Source organism: Panthera pardus, unplaced genomic scaffold (assembly GCF_024362965.1).
Source record: "Panthera pardus isolate Hobbes unplaced genomic scaffold, ASM2436296v1 HiC_scaffold_21, whole genome shotgun sequence".
In the NCBI taxonomy this organism is placed as follows: Eukaryota; Metazoa; Chordata; class Mammalia; order Carnivora; family Felidae; genus Panthera; species Panthera pardus.
Genome location: NW_026526777.1, coordinates 12,110,098 through 12,131,166, shown reverse-complemented (window position 1 = coordinate 12,131,166; position 21,069 = coordinate 12,110,098). Strand labels below are relative to the sequence as shown.

Sequence of the window (21,069 nt, the reverse complement as noted above, 5' to 3'; positions counted from 1 at the left end):
TGTATTTAAAAGCACTGCAAAGAGACCTAAAAAAGAAAAATCTGGGCAGAACGTCAGAATGATTTTGATAGCTTATGTTATAATCTCCCCTTGGAAAAAACTAAGGTAATTACCTAAATTTCCATAGTCATTACAATGATGCCATAAGAATAATGTGCACAGTAGAGAATATGTAATTTTCAAATACTACTCAAAATTTTTAAAAGATGGTAAAGAACATAAAGAACTAGAATTAAATGATTTCATTTATTATAAAGAATCTTCCCATAAATCTGTTTCATCCACATACATGACATTTTAGTGTATTCATCCCTGAAGTATTAGTGTATTCATCACTGGAATAAGGACAACTTTTAAAACTACTGTGAAAAACAAGAATGAGATTCAGGTAATAACTTGTCGTTTTGTGCCCTAAAGAAATCTTGTTCACAATAACAGGAATGTTGATTATACAACTGACCAGAATAGGGAGTTGAAATTAAACCTTCCTTTCATTTATCCAAATACAAGGAGGAAAAGAACCATCAACACACTTACTTGATAAACCCTTCAGTTGTCACAACTGGTCTGGGTGAATAATTAATCAAGAAATTCTTTAATTCCTTTTTCTACTCCTAAGTAAATATAAATCACTGATCAACAATGAATAAAGTGGAACTCTAATTCCATCTAATTAAAGTACAGTATTTTGAGAATCAAGTTCTTCTCCTAGCTAAGTCCATGAGATTTTCCTTTAAGGAACAAGAGCACTTTTAACGGATTCTGGAACTCGACTTGCATAGTAGTTGTGATTGCGCAGTGTGGCCAGGACGCCTGCGGAGTTCATATGCTTCACTTCCTTGTTATACTGAAGGGCATTTCCATGGATATCGGTTAACTTGCCTACAGCAAAAAAACATCAATACGACATTAGTGGCTGACCACATGGTTATGTTTCTAGCTATTTTTAAGTTCCTTTTACTTCCCTGTACAATAATATCAATTCATTCTGGATAAGATAAATTAGTGACTAGAAAGGTTAAGTTTTCATTCACTTGAATTTAAAACTATAGAGCAATTTTGACTAACTGAAAGATAACAAACTATTTTTCTCCCTGATTAAAACTAATTTCACTTAGCATTTTTAATTTATATTTCTCAGTATCAATTAATTTCTCTTATCCTGAGGTGATTACATTTCTTGTCGGTTCTACTCCAACACAACGATTCCCATTTTCAGAAGTGTTTTCTTTATTCTTCCATTGAATATTAATACTTTATTTAATAAGAGTTTAAGTGAAGTATGTTCATCAAATATAATTGTGTTACAATACAGTTTAATTATATACTTTAAAGAGATGGGATTGTGATGAATCTAACTTCCTTGTCATGTAATATACTAATGAGATATTGATAATATATTAGGAGAAATTATAGAAAAAAATCAAGTGTTTCAAGAGTACAAGTGAACTGATGTCTATTAGAAATTGAAAAATCATCTTACTATGTATATATCTGTAGTATATTTTCAGTCAGATTAAAAAAAATTCTAACTCTATGATCTTAAGCACTAGTACTAAGATATTTACCAATATTTGCTTAAATGAAACTGCAGTGAAGACAATGGTGATGAATATTTTACTTTTCAAGGAAAAAAAAAAAAACAAAACCCTAGTAGCATTAAAGCCATAAATCATTAAGGGCTTAAATGAAGCAACTGTATGTGGGGCACCTGGGTGGCTCTGTTGGTTAAGTGGCCCACTTCGGCTCAGGTGATGATCTCGTGGTTTGCAATTCGAGCCCCGCGTCCAGCTCTGTGCTGACAGCTCAGAGCCTGGAGCCTCCTCGGATTCTGTGTGTCTCTCTCTCTTTGCCCCTCCCCTGTTCACGCTCTGTCTCTCTCTCAAAAATAAATAAAAAAAAAAAAAACATTAAAAAAATAAATCAACTGTATGTAGGGGTGCCTGGTTGGCACAATTGGTGAGTGTCTGACTCTTGATTTTGGCTCAGATCATGATCCCAGGGTTGTGGGATCGAACCCTGAATCAGCGTGGAGACTGCTCAAGATTCTCTCTCTCTCTCTCTCTCTCTCTCTCTCTCTCTCTCTCAGTCTGTCTCTCTCTCTCTCCCCCTCTGCCCCCTCTCCTGTTCTCACTCTCCCTCTAAAATAAAAAAAAAATCAAATCAAATCAAATCAAATCAACTGTATGTAGATCAAAGTCCAAAAGGTAAACAATAACTAAAGAAAGAGGAATTTACTGAAAATCTATTTTCTATCTCTATGAAATACAGGAGTTGCACTGGCTAATCTCTAGGATTCCTTGTAGCTTTTATATCCTCACAGTCTAGGTAAAATAACATACTGAAAAATTATATCTTAGCATAACATAAAAACTATAAAAACTGTAATTCCCCAAAATAAAAGGGACTGACCTCCCACAGCATGTAAAATAACTTCTGGAGCACAAGTATCCCATTTCTTACATCCAGGACTTGCAAATACATAGGCAGAGGCTTTGCCTTCAATCAGCTGAATAATCTGTAAGGTTAGAGATAATAATTATCCTTGGACCATGAAATAATTGAAAAACAAATCAGAGAAATTGCTTTTTATCAAGTATATTTCAATTCCTCTGTCCAACTCAACTTAGGTTAAAGCTTTTAGCAGGTTTAAATGATATGAGTATTAGGGAGAAACATATAGAATACTATAGAATATAGAATAATATAGTGACCTGAGGGGGGAAAGTGGTTTAATAAGCTACGAGTCTATCGGAACAGTCTTCATAGTCCTAGTCAGATAGATTTAATTTTCTTTTTATTATGTTGTTTTTCTCTTACTGTAAAATCAACATATTGCATATTATAGAAAAATGAAAGTTTTCAATCTCGTAAGGAAGTGACCATTGTTAGATAAAGGATAGAAGAATATCAAGTAGTGCGCTAATGTATAAACTATAGTAAGTCCTAACAGATATGCAGCGCGGACTAGTCTAACAAGTAGCTTCTGAAGTCTTGGGAATCCTACGCATTGCGGTTTCTAATGCCAAAATATGAATTTTTAAATTGTCATCTTAGTAACTCTTACAACTCTCAAACAAAACTGAGGTCACTGATAGAAACTGCATGACTCTATAAAGAGCAATTATATCAAGCTTTCATTAGTTATTTACTTATTTTTTGGTTATGCTGTAAAATAATCAGTACTATAAAATTCAGATTTCAAATATTCAGATGAGGAGGCCACACTGACAGAATGAGGAAAATCTCAGTGAATTCTTTAAGGAAAGGAATTGGTCACATTCAATTGTTTTTCTTGATGCTCAAGAACGCCAGCAAACTTGATTAAACCTTCCTGGAGACTTTTAAGTAAACGGTTTTCCTTTCATTTAGCAACTGTGTGTCAAGTCTTATTATGGGCCAAGAACTATTTCAGGTATATTTTTTGAGGGAGGAAGGGCTGTAGCCTTCATTAGATCCTTAAATAAGTCCTTGATATATATAAAAAAAGTGAATAACTGCCTAACAAGGCCTTTTTATAGGAGAAAAGGTGGGGAATGTGCAGGATGGGGACTTAGTTCCTAAGGAGAATGGTGCTCCTTGGGAATAAAAGATGTAATGGGATTTTTGTGGTTATAAAAGTAAGGGCAAAGAGAAATCACACCTGTCACTATTTATATTTGGTGAATACCAAGAATATATTTTTACTTTGAAATGTTTTAGGTTTTTTTCCAAAATATTATTATTTTTAAACTCCTATTTTCATCCTCATACCAGTAAGTGCTTTTGAAAAATCTAAAAATGGTTGATTATTGCTTCCAAAGGGTAGGTGAAGAAAAATTAAATCCACTCAGTTCGGTAAGTATTTATTCTTTGCCTTCCTGTGCCAGGCACACAAGTGTGCAATGCACATGCATCCAGAACCACGGGCAGTATCACTAGCTTCTGAGCTGGCGGATGTCGTGAGATAAGGCTTGGGTGTGTCCAAGGAACAAGATATAGAGGAATTTACATTCCATTCTTATAGGCTTGGATTTTCAATTGTGGTGCAGGGAGGTGTCCAAGGGTCTGGGGCAAGGGAGTGGCAGATGGTAAGTTTTGCATGTTTAACGGCTCTATGTTAATGTGAGGGCTGGGACTGAACAGAGAGACCACTGCAAGCTGTAAAGTCTGGGTGAAGGATGATAATAGGATTCAAGTAGGGTGGGGGCAGTTAAGATGGACAAGAGGAGACATTAGGGAGGAATTAAGAAGATACAGAGATAGGCTGTGAGGAATGAAGGAGTGTAGGAAGACTTTCAGGTGTCTGCCTGGAGCAGTTAGGAAAATGGTGGTGCCATTTAGCAGACAGGAAATAGGAGGAACGCACATGGAGCAGGAAGAAAAAGGAAGAGCTCCAACTAGACATGTTGACTTTGAGATACCTGAAGGATGTCAGGATGATGATATCCAGGGGGCAATCAGAGGAGAAGAGATCAGGGCTGGGAAGGATGAAGATCAAATTGTGTTCCATTTCACAATTTTTTCAGGAGGATGGAAGCCTAGATGAAAGAATGGGGGAAGCATCCAGGAAAGGCAGGCAGGCCCATCCTTGGAGTCCGCAGAATAAAAGATCTAGAAGTAACCCCGGAGAGTCCTCGAGAACAGGAGGGCTGGCAAGAGGCACAGGATCTTATCCTGGTGACTTCTATTAGCACTGAACACTCTTAGGTAAAAAAGACTTGAACCATAACATTTTTTAAAAATTCAAATGTTGCTGAAATGTGCCTTTGATGGTCAGTTACAATCTCTAATTCTTTCTCCCCAACCCTGATTTCACTTTTTTTTTTTTTTTTTTTAAAGCTTGGGATTTCTGTCAAAGACTCAATTGCATTTCAGTGGAACGGCAGACGCTTTCGTACCTTATTTCCTGCTCCTCCCACTCGTAGCACATCGTCCGGGTTCATAGCCGCCACACAGTCCATCACCAACTTGCTGCCATGGGACCGGGTGGTTGTGATGATGTGTTTTCCAGCAGGCGCCTCTTTCAGCTGAAACCCAAAGGCACCTAAACCTAAAACTCCCCAGATTGTCCTCCCCAACACAGCATCCGGTCCTGCCTATATAAATGAGTGAAACAGAAAAGCTTGTAATAGTCTGGAGAAAAATGTCAGCCATAAATAGAATGCTGAGTTATGTTAGCATCATGATTTTTTTGAAATAAAAATATGATAATGTTATAAAGAACCAGAACAATATCATCGACAATGAAATTTTCCTGAGATAATCAGAGGATTATTCTCTTGTTGTTTTGGCTAATAATTGGGTTTAAGAGGCACTGAAGGGAACTTATGGTTATTCCTTGAAGTCCTCAGGCAAGGAAAAATCATATACCGATTCGTGTCTCTCTCTGAATCAGCCAATGATATCGTTGTTGTATCTGAAAATGGTTGTTTGCAAAAGGTACTGAAGTACCCAGGAAATGAAACACCATATACTGATTACTACTTTTCAACATCTAAGGAACAGCAAGGGTCTTGTTACTATGGGAATAAGTAACAGTGATAATGTATTTTGCAGCTATGGAGACACGGCAACTGAATAGGCTGATACTGAAGAGTAGCCACGGATAATGGGGTCAGGGTTAACATTTTTACTGACAATTGTGGTGGTAAAATGGCAATGATAATGCAATCTTAGCACCTGCATTTTCCTTTGCAGAGCTCAAAGAACTTTGTTTTAGCTATATACTTTATACAGAAAAACAAAACTTGTATTTCATGGAAAGTAAAACTGATGCATAAAATCATTAGCACAGAGTCATCAAAACACCATTATGTTAATATACTAAACATATACCAGAGACATACAGACATATATGTTACTGAATTCTAAGCAAGTACCATACCAGGCACTATACTAAGTGCCTTACATGTATTATTTCATTTAACCCCCCAAGCAACTCCATGAAGCAAGTATTACCATCCTTGTTTTACAGATGAGAAATATGAGATGTGGAATCATTAAGTAACCTGACCAAGGACTCTGGGAAGACCATAACCAAACTCAGGCTCATCTGTATTCAAAGCTGATATCCTTCATTGCTAAATTATACTGCATTTTACTTATCAAAATGCTTTGAAACACATCATCTTATTTGTCCACTGGCGGCATCCTGGGTGCTGTTATAGTGAAATATGCTTATGTTGCAGGTTGCATTCCGTGGGAAGCAGACTCTGAATTAGGGAGGGTGTTCATTAGGGAGGACCCTTGGGATTAACACCTGTGCAAGGGAGGGAAGGAAACATGAGTGGGCAGAGGGAGAAACCGAGCTGTGATGCAGATCCAACAACAGCCTCAGCTGATTAGCTCTGAAGCTAGAATGGCCCTCAGGGTGGTAAAAATTGGAAGGAAATACCAGGCATTTATACTCATGCAATAATCAGTCATTGGAAATGGACTGCCTTGAAAAAGGGCACGTCACTGGGTGAGGCAGCTCTTTTCAGGTGAGACAATGCTTGAAGAGGCTGCCTGCTGAAGGCGGTCTGTGCATAGCTCTGCCTGCATATGGGGCAACAAAGGAACCAAAGAATAAGCACTTGGTGTTCAGTATATGTTCATGCGCTTCCTCTGTTCTGTAGATTCTTGAATCTACACCCCAGGAGAGTCTTAGAACCTGAAAAGTACCGATGGGCTCTGGTGCTCATTGGGCCTCAGTTTGATTGCTGAGATAAATCTCATGCTCTCAAGAAACTTATTTATCAATTCATCTCCATTTATTCTGAAAAAGAATGGAAATCATACTAAAAGAGCAGACATGGGTATTCTGGTTCCTAAAATGTCACATTCACTCCATAAATGAGTATGTAGGCAAAGAGGATGTGACCAAGGAATCTGGCACCTGGGTGCGATAATGCAATCCCATGAGGCAGCCAGCTAGCCTTCCTCTGTGCTCCTGATCTCTCCATCTCCTTCAAAAGCACCACACCAACTTTCTGGGCATAACAAAGGCTTCATGATGGTTAATTACAGTTCATAATGGTTAAGAGGCTATCTCTAACATAAAGACCAATTAGGTTTCTTTGCACTAAGCCACTCTGCTTCCTTTAAGTGCTTACCAGGCTCAGTATCTGTTAGAAGTAATACTAAAGTTCAAATTGTTAGAAGTCTTCTATCTGGCTCAAGAAGGCAATATAGAGTAATGGTAAGAGCTGGACCTCGGTTTCAGTCTCCAGATCTTGTCCATGACAGGCAAGTTACTTGCCTGAGTTTCGTCTTCTTTAAAACAAGGATAAAGGTTTCCTTATAGGACTGTGGTATTACATGAGATAAAGCCTGTGAATCTCTTGAGTCTGGCAGCACACAGTAAGCTCTTGATAAACTTTAGCAATTATTCTTATACTGATGACTATTTGAAGCTGAATATCCATCCTTGAATACCATCAACAGAGCTGGGCAACTTTTCCACTTGTTGCAACAAATTTTAAGGCATATGCAAGCGTGAAGGATGAGAGGAAAAAGACAGTACAGAAGGGACTGTAGAGGAGAGAGAGGTAGCAGTGGGAGAAGCAGGACAGGAGGAATTGAACAGACACACGAGAGGGACAATGGCCACCTGGGTACCACAAGTAGCCTGCCTTGTTTTCTACCTACTAGTGGAGCCAAAACCCTACCTATTTTTTCTCACCTTTGCTTCATTCCCGTGTTCCCTTAACTTCTGCTTTTCATTGTTCTGTGGAAAATGAATACAAGTTTTCTAATCTCAGAAAGAAGTGATGGAAACTATCAACAACCCCTAAGCACTGAGATCGTCTTTGGATGAAAGGTGCCATGCATTACAACATCATCTGTGAACTAAACACCCCTCTTTTGAGTAATGGTATTAACTTACTTTAAAGTTTACATAAAAACCACAAACTTGTGTCTGCGTATAGTACTGTATAAACGTTAAAGTCATATTAAAAAAATTAAGAGACACTTAAAGTAGTACGAGAGAGTTGTTCAGTAATGCAGAACTATTTTTGCTAAATAATTTTAAGAGGCACATAATTATAAATAAAAAGTTATGATCATACACATGAAAAAAATATCTTAGAAGCAAAGATTAATCCTGCTCTTAAACTCAAGCTAGCAATTCAAAAGTAATAGTCCCCACTCTGGTTACTTCGATTCTCCAAGTTCTATCAAGATCACAGTAATGCAAATACCTCAACTGTTTCATTTCAACAATTTCCTTCAACATTTAATGTGATTTCACAGTATATTTATGCCTTGGAATTACATTATTCTCTTGTTTCTAAGGAAAGCAATTTCTTGGGAGCATAATAGAAAGTCAAAGCAGATTAGAGAGACAAAATAGAAGAAATGAGTGCAAGAGCATAGCTAGTTCTATTATCAATGCTGACTGTAATTTAGGGATTATATAGCTTTACCTGGAAAACAACATGGCTAGCATCTTTTCTTGGTTGAAATGGCTCATTTCTTCAATATGCTTCAAGAACCACCTGTAAACCAGGTGTCTCAATAACCAAGCTAATCAAGAACCATGTCAGTAATTCCCAAACTTTGGCATTCAAATAAGGCATACATAAAAAAGTATATGTAGTATACATAGTGTCCCTCTGTACACACAAATACATACGTATACATTCCTCGTATCAGTGCCCTGAGGGGTTCTGATTCAACAGGTCTGGGGTATGACCTGGGAATCTGTATTTTGTTGACTTCCCTAATAACTGCATGGGCAATGAAGTTAGAAATCACTGGATTAGATAACATCAGGAATCATATAACACTGTATCTAATAAAATATTTTTATATCATTTATAGTAATACCTGGTAGTTGTAATACGGCTGATTAATAACTCCTGCTATGGCTCTTCCTTCATAAGCAATTCCAATAAGAACTGTCACGTTGTCAAGAAGACCTATGAGGAAGAAATGAATATCAATTATATAACTTTCTCATATTACATATAATGCATCATCAGCACATCAACTGCTCCAAGTTATTTTTGGAATAAAGGTAAGAAATTTGTAATGATTCATCCACGATCAATCCCTCTGCTGGCAAAATGCACAAATTATAAGAGATAGCTGGCCAGAGACAGAAGAAGGATCTATGGCCACTTAACTGAATCAATAGTCATGGTCTCATTAGTACAATTTGTAAACCAATTGAATAAACCAGCCATAACTCCACAGCCATTATTGTCAAACTGCTGTGACCTTCTGCCACCATCCATGTCACTCCTGCCTGCTGGATCACTCCCTGTTCCAGGATTGCTGTCTAGACCTCCATTTCAAGTCTCTAAGGTAACATTTCTCCAAGTGGGGTCTGTGCGTTGTCAAGCAGCATCAGAATTAACTGGCATGCTTTTTCTTGTTTGTTTTTTAAAGTCGGCTTGATGCCCAACGTAGGGTTCAAATTTACGACCCTGAAATCAAGAGTCTCATGCTCTACTGACTGAGCCAGCCAGTGCCCCTTAACTGGCATAATTTTTAACACTGATTCTCAGGGTTCTTCCCAGAGCCAGTGAATCAAATTCTCTGGAGGTGGGGGTCAAGATCTAAACAATCTATCTGGGTGTTCTTATATGTACTAAGCTATCTAGAGCTTCCCTATTTCTCAACGGATCATTGAGAAGTTGTACTGCGTGTGCATATGTACATTTGCATATACACTGTGCAACAGACTCATTACAGGTATGTCTCATCCAAAGACAGAGAAAGTTTTTCTAATAATGATGTGAAATCTTCTTTTTCTTAAGCTATAAAGCTGAGAGCCAGTATCAGAAAACCTATGTAGATCTCTGTTTCAAAAATAAAACTCTAAGCGTATGTACGCTATGCTCCTAAAACCTAAGACTCGGAGCATGGTCTTTTTACTTTAATGCTGTCCATTTTATTTTAATCTGCTGCTTTCTGAGTTTTCTCATTGTAGACAATTTCACAAAGAAATATTGTACTGTGTTTCCAAACTCATCTTTATTTTTTTCCTAATTTTTTTAAGTTCATTTATTTATTTTGAGAGAGAGACAGCAAGTGGGGGAAGGGCAGAGAGAGGGAGACAGAGGGTCCAAAGCAGGCTCCTCGCTGTCAGCGCAGAGTCCGATGTGAGGCTTGAACCCAGGAACCATGATATCATGACCTCAGCCAAGGTTGGACGCTTAGCCGACTGAGCCTCCCAGGCGCCCCTCCAAACTCATCTTTAAAGGTGAGGCTGTGAGTGAGAAGGCAGCTCACAGTTGAGGGGAGGGTGAGTGGAAGCGGTGTGGGAGGGCAGAGGCGGCACAGCCCAGCAGTGCAGCTGGGCTTTACATTGTTTTCTACCCCAACAGAGCTGGGGGTTCAGTGCTGTCACTGTTGACACTGGCTTAGTGCCAGCTATCCTCACCTGGGGGACATTAGAATTGTGCAGCTGTTAGACGGTCGGGGGGGGGGTGGTATTTGAAGGAGATGAATTTTCTCCCTCGCTGTCTTGACACTCACTGATATACAACAAGTTAGCGAGGATGAGCACAAATATAGCTTCAGGCCATGGACGTGAGATAGGATACCAGGTTTTCATGCAGCAGACGAAATATTAAGTGTTGCCAACCAAATATCATACACTAGACCTATTGCTGTTGGAAACAAATACCAAAGAGATACCAACCTTCAGTGTATTCCTTGGTCCCATCCAGAGGATCAACCCAGACCACAAGCTAAATAAGAGAAATATCCAAAGTAAGTATACAACATTTAAAAAATAGGTTTAAGTAGATTAAAAATACTTTTTTCATTTTTAAAATTATACTATGAATTGCTTAAGCTAATGTCATCAGTTTCGTGATAGTAAAAAACCTTATATTTTGTAATCATGGAAAACGTCCATTTAAATTGGAGAAAAGTCTGATTTAAGAATTTTAATTTTTTTTTTTAACATTTATTTACCTTTGAGAGACAAAGACAGAACACGAACAGGGGAGGGGCAGAGAGAGAAGGAGACACAGACTCTGAAGCAGGCTCCAGGCTCCGAGCTGTCAGCACAGAGCCCAAGGGGGTGCTCAAACCCACGAACTGTGAGATCGTGACCTGAGCCAAAGTCGGATGCTTAACCTACTGAGCCACGCAGGCACCCCTGACCTAAAAATTTTAAATATGTGGGGCGCCTGGGTGGCTCAGTCGGTTGAGCGTCCAACTCGTGATTTCAGCTCACATCATAATCCCACGGTTGTGGGATCAAGCTCTGCGTGGGCTCTATGCCAAATGTGGAGCTTGCTTAAGGTTATCTCTCTCTCTCTCCCTCTGCCCCTCTCCCCAACTCGCACTCTCTCAAAGACTTTTAAATACAAAATGCTTAACTAATAAATTTGCTGTCACCTGAACACTAAACACAATGCTATGAACACACTGAGCTCTATGTGGTAATACAGGGAAAACTAAAGTGGCACCCAAAATGTTTTGAACAACATGTGGCTGGTACTCACTTTGGCATATAATGCTGATTTAAAAAAATAATGACAGTCTGACTTGAACTTAAGGATACCAATAATATACAGCAAAGAAAAATGAATGTTTTATGAACGGATGGTACATTAAAAAGAAATCCCTTCTCCTTAGGATTTTAACGTGATTCACGATATGTAGCCATTACCCACTAGAGCTATAATGCTTGATGTGAATTTGTAAATGAGGCATATTTCGGATGGAAGACACCATGTTTCATTTTCTTTCTGTCCTCCAAATCACAGAGCAAAGTGCCTTACTCATAGTAGGTATTTGACGAATGTATGTTAAACAAATCAAAATAAGTAAGTAAGGTGATTTTTATGGCCTTCAAAACATATAACGTAGGGATCTATTTCATCTCCTTCTAGCAATGGAATGTTTTACCCAAATCTAACAAATTAGATGTTCTTCCTTCAGGTATTTTTAATAATAGTTTTAGAGAAGAAGCCAAGAGGATAAGAAACTAAACCCTAACTTAACAGATCATACATTCCATGTGGTTGCCTGGTACTTCTATGCTGGCCCTGAAAGATTTCAAGCTCCTGGTTGGCCCTATTTTATATCTACCAACTTCTCAACATTACTGGCAAATTTTATCTACTAGAGCAACAACATGAAGGCTGACAAAGAACGAAATAATGATCTGGATCATACGTCCTCCTCTTTAATAGCACTGTACTGTGATGGGCACGGTTGCTTCAGTATCTCCTCCCACTGACCATCTTCAATCAGTTCTTGATCTACTTCTTCAGAAGGCAGATCCTAGGGCAGAGAACACTGATGGTCACTGAAGCTATTTGGTGTTTACAGAGCAGCCTTTGTCTTCGTAACAGAACAACTGCAGCACCGTGGGTCACGAGGGCTTCCTGTTTGCCCTTTATGTTTAGAGTTTAACCGAGTAGAAAGTAAAGCAAATCAAATCAAATTGCAAAAATGACCACATATGGCTGAGCAAAGTTGACTACAAAAAACCCCATCCTTCTTATCCTGAACAATTAAAAAAAATATATCTCAGTGCTATAAATGTATTTAAGTAAAGTTGTTCTGACATCTGATACCTCCCTCTCAAACACAGGACAGGCAAACTCCACCACTTCCAGTGTTCTAGTCTTTGGGTAAGTGCACAAATACGCCTAATTTTAAACAAAAAACGCAACGAGAAATAACAAAATCCATTTTTATTCCAAAGTTCTAGAACTCATCCCATCTTATAGTTTGTCTGCTGATTATTACAACAGGAACTATCTTTTACGGTCTAGAAGTGAGATACCTGCCTAAAAATGGACCAAAATATTTTATTATCAGACATTTCCTTCAAGTCCAAGGAATATGACAAATCATTTTGGTGTTAAAACACCAGATACAACACTTTGAAATAGGAATAGTGGTATATAAATCTTTAAGGGGCAATTGTAAATCCATATGGGGAACAGTCATTAAAAACGTATTGCATCACACATATTGTATCACAACATTGAATTCACAGATTCACACAAGTCTTACCTCTTCCCCTATAATTGTTAGTTTGGGGAATTTCCGTGCCAGTGAAGAGCATACACTCATTTGTGCCAACCGGTCAGCTTTGGTCTGCAGGTCTGTGGGACAGGTCTGCAACAAAGAATGCAAATTTCAGCAGAACTAGTATGAAATAAGTTGTCCTCTGACCCCTAACGCATGAGTGTCCATATCATTTAAACCACACTGTCTACTTTTAGATTCATGGAACTTAACACCAAAGGAGTCAACTAGTTTCCCAGTTTGGTTTTTCTCATGGGATTTATAGTGGTTAAAGTTTGGAAAGGAGTTTTTAGATTATTAGACCATTTTATCCCCCAGTTGAGAAATCCTCTTCATAAGATCTCTACATCAATCTTTTTTTTTTTTTAATGTTTATTTATTTTTGAAACAGACAGAGACAGAGCATGAACGGGGGAGGGTCAGAGAGAGAGGGAAACACAGCAGGTTTCAGGCTCTGAGCCGTCAGCACAGAGCTCGACGCGGGGCTCGAACTCACAGACTGCGAGATCATGACCGGAGCTGAAGTCAGACGCTTAACCAACTGAGCCACCCAGGCGCCCCTCTACGTCAATATTTTACTTAAAAAGGATGAAGAGAGAGGAAATTGATAATTTTCCAAGGCAATCGGAGCTAAAAACTTTATCTTTAGCTATTTGAAAGGTATTCCTTACACGGATCCTTCTACAACGTCTACTCACTAATCTTCTACTAGTCTACTCATCTACTTCCCTAATAATTCAATAGGTCCTCAGGATGATACAAAGAATTTCTATTTCTCAAATATAAAAAATATGAAAATGAACAGCAATAATATTCGACATGTATAGCTCACCTACAATATTCTCACTCAAGCCGTATGTCAGATAGTCATTCTAGTGCAAGACAGTGGAAAATCTGGTAATTGACAGCTACAACCTCTTTTGTTAGTTTGCTTTCACAGAATTATGAAATGTTGCAATTTACATATGCCTGGTTAGGTGGGTTTACGGATTATGTTATTTCAAATAGTAGAAATTTTATAATACTTCTGAGTGAGAGTGAGACAAGGGAACGATCATGAAAATCAAAGACTCTTATGCCACACTGAAGTCTGCTCGTCATCTCAATGCAAAGTAACTATAATATAGGGCCACAGAGACAAAGATCTTTGTTTTATTTCCTAAAGAATTGTGTCTGGCACATGGTAGCTGCTCTAGAAATATCTGCTGAAACTTTGAAAAGATTTGTTAAATTTGGAGATAACATACAGCAATCAAGTCTAGACATTGCTCTCTAGAGAAAAGACACTGACGGCCATGAAGTATACGAGGAAAGCTATCCCAATTCTTTTCTTCTCCAGGATAATACTTCCTGCGCTTTCTACTGACATAGTGCCAGACCTCATCTGGCACTCAATACTTTGTGTGACAAATTTAATTCTGCCCTTCCTCTTTTAAAATGAGCTGTCAACAAGTAGATATAAAGTACTCGAAGCGTCTGACCGGTAAAGAGGACAGGGCGATTATTACCTTTTTCCTAACTTGAATACTGTTTTTCCATTACTTCTGAGCTACAGGCTACAATGTGGTACATCTAACACAATGACAATATAAAATCAATGTAAAAATAAGCGATGCCGTAAGGAAACTATCTGAAAAGAAATGATCATAAGTATTGGCAGTGGTGGTGTGATAGATAACTTTTCTTTATTTTTGCTATTTTTCTTTATTTCCTATTTTTCATAACAGTAAAAACACTTTATAAAAAAGGCAGTGAGGTTAGTAGCCTTCTGAAAGTTGCCGAATTACATTGCTGATTTATCACTCAGTATGTTTTCAACTAAAACCTCTTTTTCAAACAATTATAAATCAGATTTACTTCTTATTTCTTGAACATTAATACTTTGGGACCTTATAATTATTCCCAATATAATATCCTGTTGGACTTGGCCCTCTTTTCTCAGTGTTTGTAACTTTTTGAATACTTATTCTGTGATCCAATATACTAACTAACCAATATATTAACTACTCTTACCAGGTTCATTTTTTGATAAATTTGGTAAGTATGATTTCTTTTTTTTTAATGTTTATTTATTTTTGAAACAGCACACATGCACACCAGCGGGAGAGGGGTAGAGAGAGAGGAAGACAGGAAATCCCAAGCAGGCTCCCTGCTGTCAGTGCAGAGCCCGACGTGGGGCTCGAACTCACGAACTGTGAGATCATGACCTGAGCCAAAATCAAGAGTCCAACACTTAACCAACTGAGCCACCCATGGGCCCCAGATAAGTATGATTTCATGTCCTCCTCTTCCACAACATTTTTGAGAAGATGCGTTCAATGAATTAAAACTGTATTAAGTTAATCATTAGAGAAAAAGAGAAGCAGAGTCTTATGATCTATCAGCAATGATCTTTTCTTGGTTGACATTAAACATGAATTAAAGTGAAATGTTTGGGGCCACCTGTGTGGCTCCGTCGGTTAGGCGTCCAACTTTGGCTCAGGTCATGGTCTCATGGTTCATGGGTTCGAGCCCCGTGAGCCCCACATGGGCCTATTTGCTGTCAGCACAGAGCCCGCTGCGGATTCTCTGACCCTCTCTCTCTGCCCCTCCCCTGCTCGCACTCTCTCTCTCAAAAATATAAATAAATTAAATTTCAAGGAACAAAAATAAAGTTGGTATGAAATGAGATGAGACTTTCAGTACCTTCTCCACGATACCCAGGTCTCCTTCAGCAAGAACACGTCTGATTATGGTTCCTGCCTTTTGAGCAACAGAATACGCCGAGGCCACCAGCCGCATCAACACAGTGTGACTGGAAGCCATGATAAGCCCTGGGGGGAAATGAAGAGAAAGTTGTGTTACTTTCTACTGGTTTTATTTACTTGAATTCAACTCAATACATATTTATTGAGTGCCTAACTGTGCAGATTCCTTAATAAATATTTACTAAAAGAGACTTGGAAAAACTTCCATTTCAGCATTGATTCTTTCAATAAATTTTATAGCACTCTCTCTCTGCAGATGGTACATTTTGAAGCATAGGGTAAGCTGGCCCAGGCCTATGAGCATGTGAAAAAGTTGGATGTATGAGATATATGAATGTATGTGCAAAGGCCATGGAAGGTGCTGCAGAGACTAATAAGATAAAACATCTGCCACCGAGGAGCTAATATTTTGGTGGATTGGCGATAAAATATTATAACCTAAAGCCTGTAACATAAAAGTAGTAAGTGCCAAGAGAGGTATATGGACAGCGTAAGGGATGTAGATGGATGTGTGCAGTAATTAAAAAGAGGAGGGACTGCACGTGATGATAATTAGTTCCTAAAAAACACAGAATAGTCCATTACAGATTAAATAAAATTTAACCTGCTGGTTATTTATTACTACCATCGTCAGTTACCAGATAAAGAGAACAAGTGACATAATTAATTGGGGTAAAGACCAATCATGTGGAAAAGTAAGGAGTGTCAGAATAGCCCCTGGCCCAATGAAAAATGAGGAAAAAAACAGCCTTTAGGATAAAGTAAATTCCTCTTTGAAAATACAAATACAAATCCTGCAATTTTAGTGACTGTTGTGAGGCTGCAATGTACCATTCAGATTCCCTTCAGGGCTGAAGGACATTTCCCCAGCTGCTGAGAGTGCCACGAACAGATGGCCCTTACCTGCCACCTTTCTCTGGGAATTTATCTGCTAAGATGAGTCACTTCACCTGAAACTGGTCAACAGAGGGGATGGATTTAAAGGTCACTCCACACTCCAGCTGGGTGCCACCCTAACTCTGATGGCTCATCCGAGCTTCTGAATGCCCAGCACGGTTGGTTGACCGAGACCTTGGCTGGGACTCTGTCCTGGCCCAACTCCCAACCCCCCACAAGGCATCACTGCTTACTTTCCACTTCCCACAAGTGATCCCAAGAACACTCCCTAATAAACCTCTTGGGCTTTATCTCTGTCTCAGAATGCTTACAGGGAACTGCCCGATGATCCCCTCCCCCCTCCCCCAATCAAATCAGGTCAACATTATTTTAATGCATTAAAGGAACACAAAACAGAACAGAAAAGACATTATAAACCTCAATTCGGCAACAGCCATCATCCTACCACCAATTTCTGACTGCGTGTTTGATCTGATGAGGCTTTCCAGCTCTTTTTTACATCTTTTTCCTATCATCCACATTTTATTCACAGGCATTATGAACATAATTGAGACAAAAAACAAGTGAAGCATTTGAAACCCTTCAGAAGGAGAACAGAATTGAATTTGATGTAAGGTAATGAACACCATCCTGTGGCCAGTAGCTGTCAGGAATTAAGATGAAAATAAAACAAATTCCTATGTATTTAAATCCTGTTTATCTTATTATATCATCAGGCTACAGTCATTTTCTTGGCATGCTAGGTACTACATGTGGAAAAACTGCTCATGAAAATTACTCATGCAGGAACACCTCAAATTGAAAACAGGAGAAATAATTCAGCAAATACTTTGTAGACTTTACCTCTACTCCCTTAGTATCCATGACTGGCTACCTATCTGATTTATTCTACTCTGGAAAAGGTAGTCTTCAGGCAACTAATTACGTACTGCCCAAATGTCTTAACCGCTGTTGTAGCACTATGTGTTAGCATGCTTGTTCAGTCCCCATCTTCTATAAAATGACATTTATGAAAAGCAGATCCTTTTCCCTCACTGTGTGGTAGTATTCTAACTTTTCAAGATATCATTTACCTTTGAGCTAATTAAGCAATCATTCCAGACTTATCAGGCTTCATATCTAAATAAACCACTTCCCTTTATGTTTGCCAAGTTCACAGTATTTTTTCATAAAGACAAGCTTTCGGGCTTTGTCTTTGTACTACATTCCTCATAAAATGCATACTACATGAACTGCCATTTAAAGCTAACATCAGTTTCATAAGAATGGTTTGGTTTTTAATTTTGTTTATGTTTATTTTTGAGAGAGAGAGAGAGAGAGAATGAGCAGGGGGAGGCGCAGAGGGGGGGGGCAGAGGATCCAAAGCGGGCTCTGCACTGACAGCAGCGAGCCCCATGTGGGGCTCCAACTCCCGAACCCTGAGATCAAGACCTGCGCCGAAGTCTGACGCTTAACCAACTGAGTCACCCAGGAGCCCCTAGGTTTGATTTTTAAAGAGATCCTGCAAATCACTTCTAGTTGGCAAGTAAGAAAATATGCCAACCAATTTCTCTGAAATACTTTGATCCAAACATAATTAATAAAATTATTATCCCTGTCTAATATTCTTACATATTTCTTGAACAAATGAATACAATTTTGGCCCTTAATATAAAGAAAATTAATCTAATCACAGTATCAAAACACATCTGTGAAAGAGGTTCCTGTTAGCCTTTTTAATTGCGTTCCCTCCCAGAACCCAAACGAGAATCACCTGTTGGAGAATCACTCGTTGACGGTATTGGAGCGCCAGAGCAAGTCTGAAAAGCTACCTGCAAGTTGCTAACTTCCTTATAGCAGGTCAAATTACACGCACTGTACTTCCTTCTCTACCAGTTTTATACCTTCTGGGTCCTAAAACACCGCCTTTTGTGAACACGTCTTTCTGAAAGCTTACTCAAAACACCATGAGGTAGCTAAAGGCACAGGCACTGGATTTCACTGCCAGTCTTCAAATCCTGGCTCTGGCATATGTTAGCTGTCTGATCTTTGGAAAGCCACTTAATTTTCTGTGCCTCCAGCTGTAAAACGGAGCTAACAATATCATCTATAGCATAGGGTTGCTGTAATTATTAAATGAGGATTGCATGCAAAGCACTTGTAACAGTTCCTGGCACAAAGTAAGCACTAAATGATACTGGCTAACCATTATTGTAATAATTGTCCTCATTACTGGCTCTCCTGCAGAGACATCAGGGCAGTGTTAAGGGTGAAACAATTCCTATAACTTCTGCAACATTATTTTGACCCTGGGGTCAATGTAATATGTAGTATGATAATATGTAATCATTGTAATATGATAACCAATACGACCCTGAATCACAGTACAGATTCTTTTTCATAACATTTGGAGGTTGAGGTTTAGAGTATGTATGAAAAAGGTTGCATGCCAGTTAAGGCTATCAACCCGACATCACACTCTTTAAGAAATCTTTACAGTTGCCAATAGGGCTAACTTGGAAGGATAAACACAACAGGAATCAAATGATCCATTTCCTCTGATAGCCTGGGAAATGTACCTTGAATCGATATAAAGGTGGTGAGCACATGAGGATTAGGATCCAAAAACGAATGATGACGGGGCGCCTGGCTGGCAGTCGGTTAAACATCCCACTTTGGCTCAAGTCATGATCTCATAGTCCATGAGTTCGAGCCCCATGTTGGGCTCTGTAACGACAGCCCAGAGCCTGGAGCCTGGTTTGGATTCTGTGTCTCCCGCTCTCCCTGCCCAAACATTAAAAAAAATTTTTAAATGAATGATGAGTTCCCAATCAAAATACAAAGATTATATATCTTTTGAAACCTGATCAAATGATGCTAGGTGCAAAGGCATCTGGAAAAATAAAAATATGAGCACGACAGAGCAAATTCTGAAAAAAGAACAACAAGCAGAGATACACTCTTTACCAGTTATCAAAATACGATATAAAACTATAGTAATTAAAGAGTTTAGTCCTGGGCAGAATTAAATTCCAGAAACAGATACTACAGGTGGTATTTCAAATCACAAGGGAAAGTTAATTGTGCAAAAAAAATGACAAGAACAATTACTAATCTTTTTAAAAGTTAAAACTTTCTGCATTCTTTGTATCAAATATATACTCCAGATCAATGAATGATTTTAGAAGAATGAACCATAAAAGTATGAAAATAAAACTATATTAAATATTTTATAAATTTGGTAAAGGACTTTTAAACATGAGAAAAACTAACAATCTATAAAAGAACATTGACAAATTTGACTGCATAAAAACTAAAATATCTATGTAGCCAGTTTACCACAAAGCAGATGAGTGACAAAATGAGAAAAAAAAAAAATTGTATCACAGCCTAGACATCTGAGTTAACTTTGGTTATGTAGAGGGCTTTTTACATCATCATGTTAAAGATAAATAATCCAGTAGAAAAATGAGCAAAGGACACAGTCTATTCCTAGAAAACGAAAAGCAATGGCCATTAGTTAATTACATGAAATGCTCAACCTCACTAATTATGAAAGAAATGCAAATTAAAACAGCAAAAGATGATTGTTCATGTGTAAGACTGGCATGGATAAATATGACCAATGTGGGCTAGCCTGTGAGGGAACATCCTCCAGAGCACTGTTAGCAAGGATGCATTCAAGCAAGTCTATAAGTATGCAGCAAAGACAGTAGGAAGAATGTGTGCTATTTTAACGAAATTTAATTTTAGGCGTAAGGCAGTCTCTAACGAACCCACTGTCTAGGTTTGCCTTGCTATTTCTACAATATATTGCCATGAAAAGATCCCAGAGCACAAAAACAAATCAAACAATCAAATTGTTGACACTCAAGAATCCAGGTCCGAAATTGGAATGTCTGGAGAGGCAATCTGATTCCCGCAATCTTTTCTTTTCTTTTTTTAACATAAATCCCTGAAATCTCCTTTTATCTCTGCAAAGGGGTGGAGTTAGGGGACCAATAAATGACTCAGATCTGCCCAAGGCCCTTGCTCTGACCCGCAGGGGAGAAACTTACAGTGACAAGCCTGGAACAAAGCTAGACGAAAGACACTTGGAAGGTTGGCAACAACAACTAAAAGCTATCAAGCAACAGGTCCCTGGTAGCTTCCAGTACCTGGCCTTCTCCCCGGCAATAGGTCGTACGTTGGCCGATGCAGGACAACCTACTGCAGCTACTGAGCATGCGGGAAATTCGGCGCAGGCGCAGAACAGCTGCTCCCACGACCGCGGGAGACTCCGGACCTGCAGGGTAACTCCGTTTCTCCGTGTTTTCCCTGAACTTTCCGGCGGCCCATGTCGCCTCGGGTCACAGCGAGGGGTGTGTCTACTTTTAAAGGTTCATTCTGATTTCAGGGGTCTTCCAGTCCTCTTTGTATGTATGTTTCACTCTTAAAATGTTAGTAGTAATGTTAGATAGTAATATCGCCCTGCGGC

The 21,069-nt window shown here is 38.8% G+C and overlaps 1 protein-coding gene across 6 annotated transcripts; it reads right to left on the bottom strand.

The window, feature by feature from the left end:
* Positions 1–227: 227 nt before the first annotated feature.
* Positions 228–20,864, bottom strand: BPNT1 (3'(2'), 5'-bisphosphate nucleotidase 1). Of its 6 annotated transcripts, none has more exons than XM_019465658.2 (10): positions 20,750–20,864; positions 15,655–15,782; positions 12,955–13,059; positions 12,106–12,213; positions 10,616–10,664; positions 8,794–8,885; positions 7,646–7,690; positions 4,881–5,078; positions 2,413–2,518; positions 228–882 (listed from the first exon to the last, which is right to left on the bottom strand). In XM_019465658.2, the coding sequence occupies exons 2-10, from the start codon at positions 15,772–15,774 to the stop codon at positions 734–736; spliced, it is 972 nt and encodes a 323-aa protein (XP_019321203.2). In that variant the 5' UTR covers positions 15,775–15,782; positions 20,750–20,864; the 3' UTR covers positions 228–733. The 6 variants fall into 6 exon arrangements, with proteins under 6 accessions (XP_019321203.2, XP_019321201.2, XP_019321204.2 ...); XM_019465656.2 differs by having other exon boundaries at positions 20,651–20,764; XM_019465659.2 differs by lacking the exon at positions 20,750–20,864 and adding an exon at positions 19,172–19,376.
* Between the last annotated feature and the right edge of the window lie 205 nt (positions 20,865–21,069).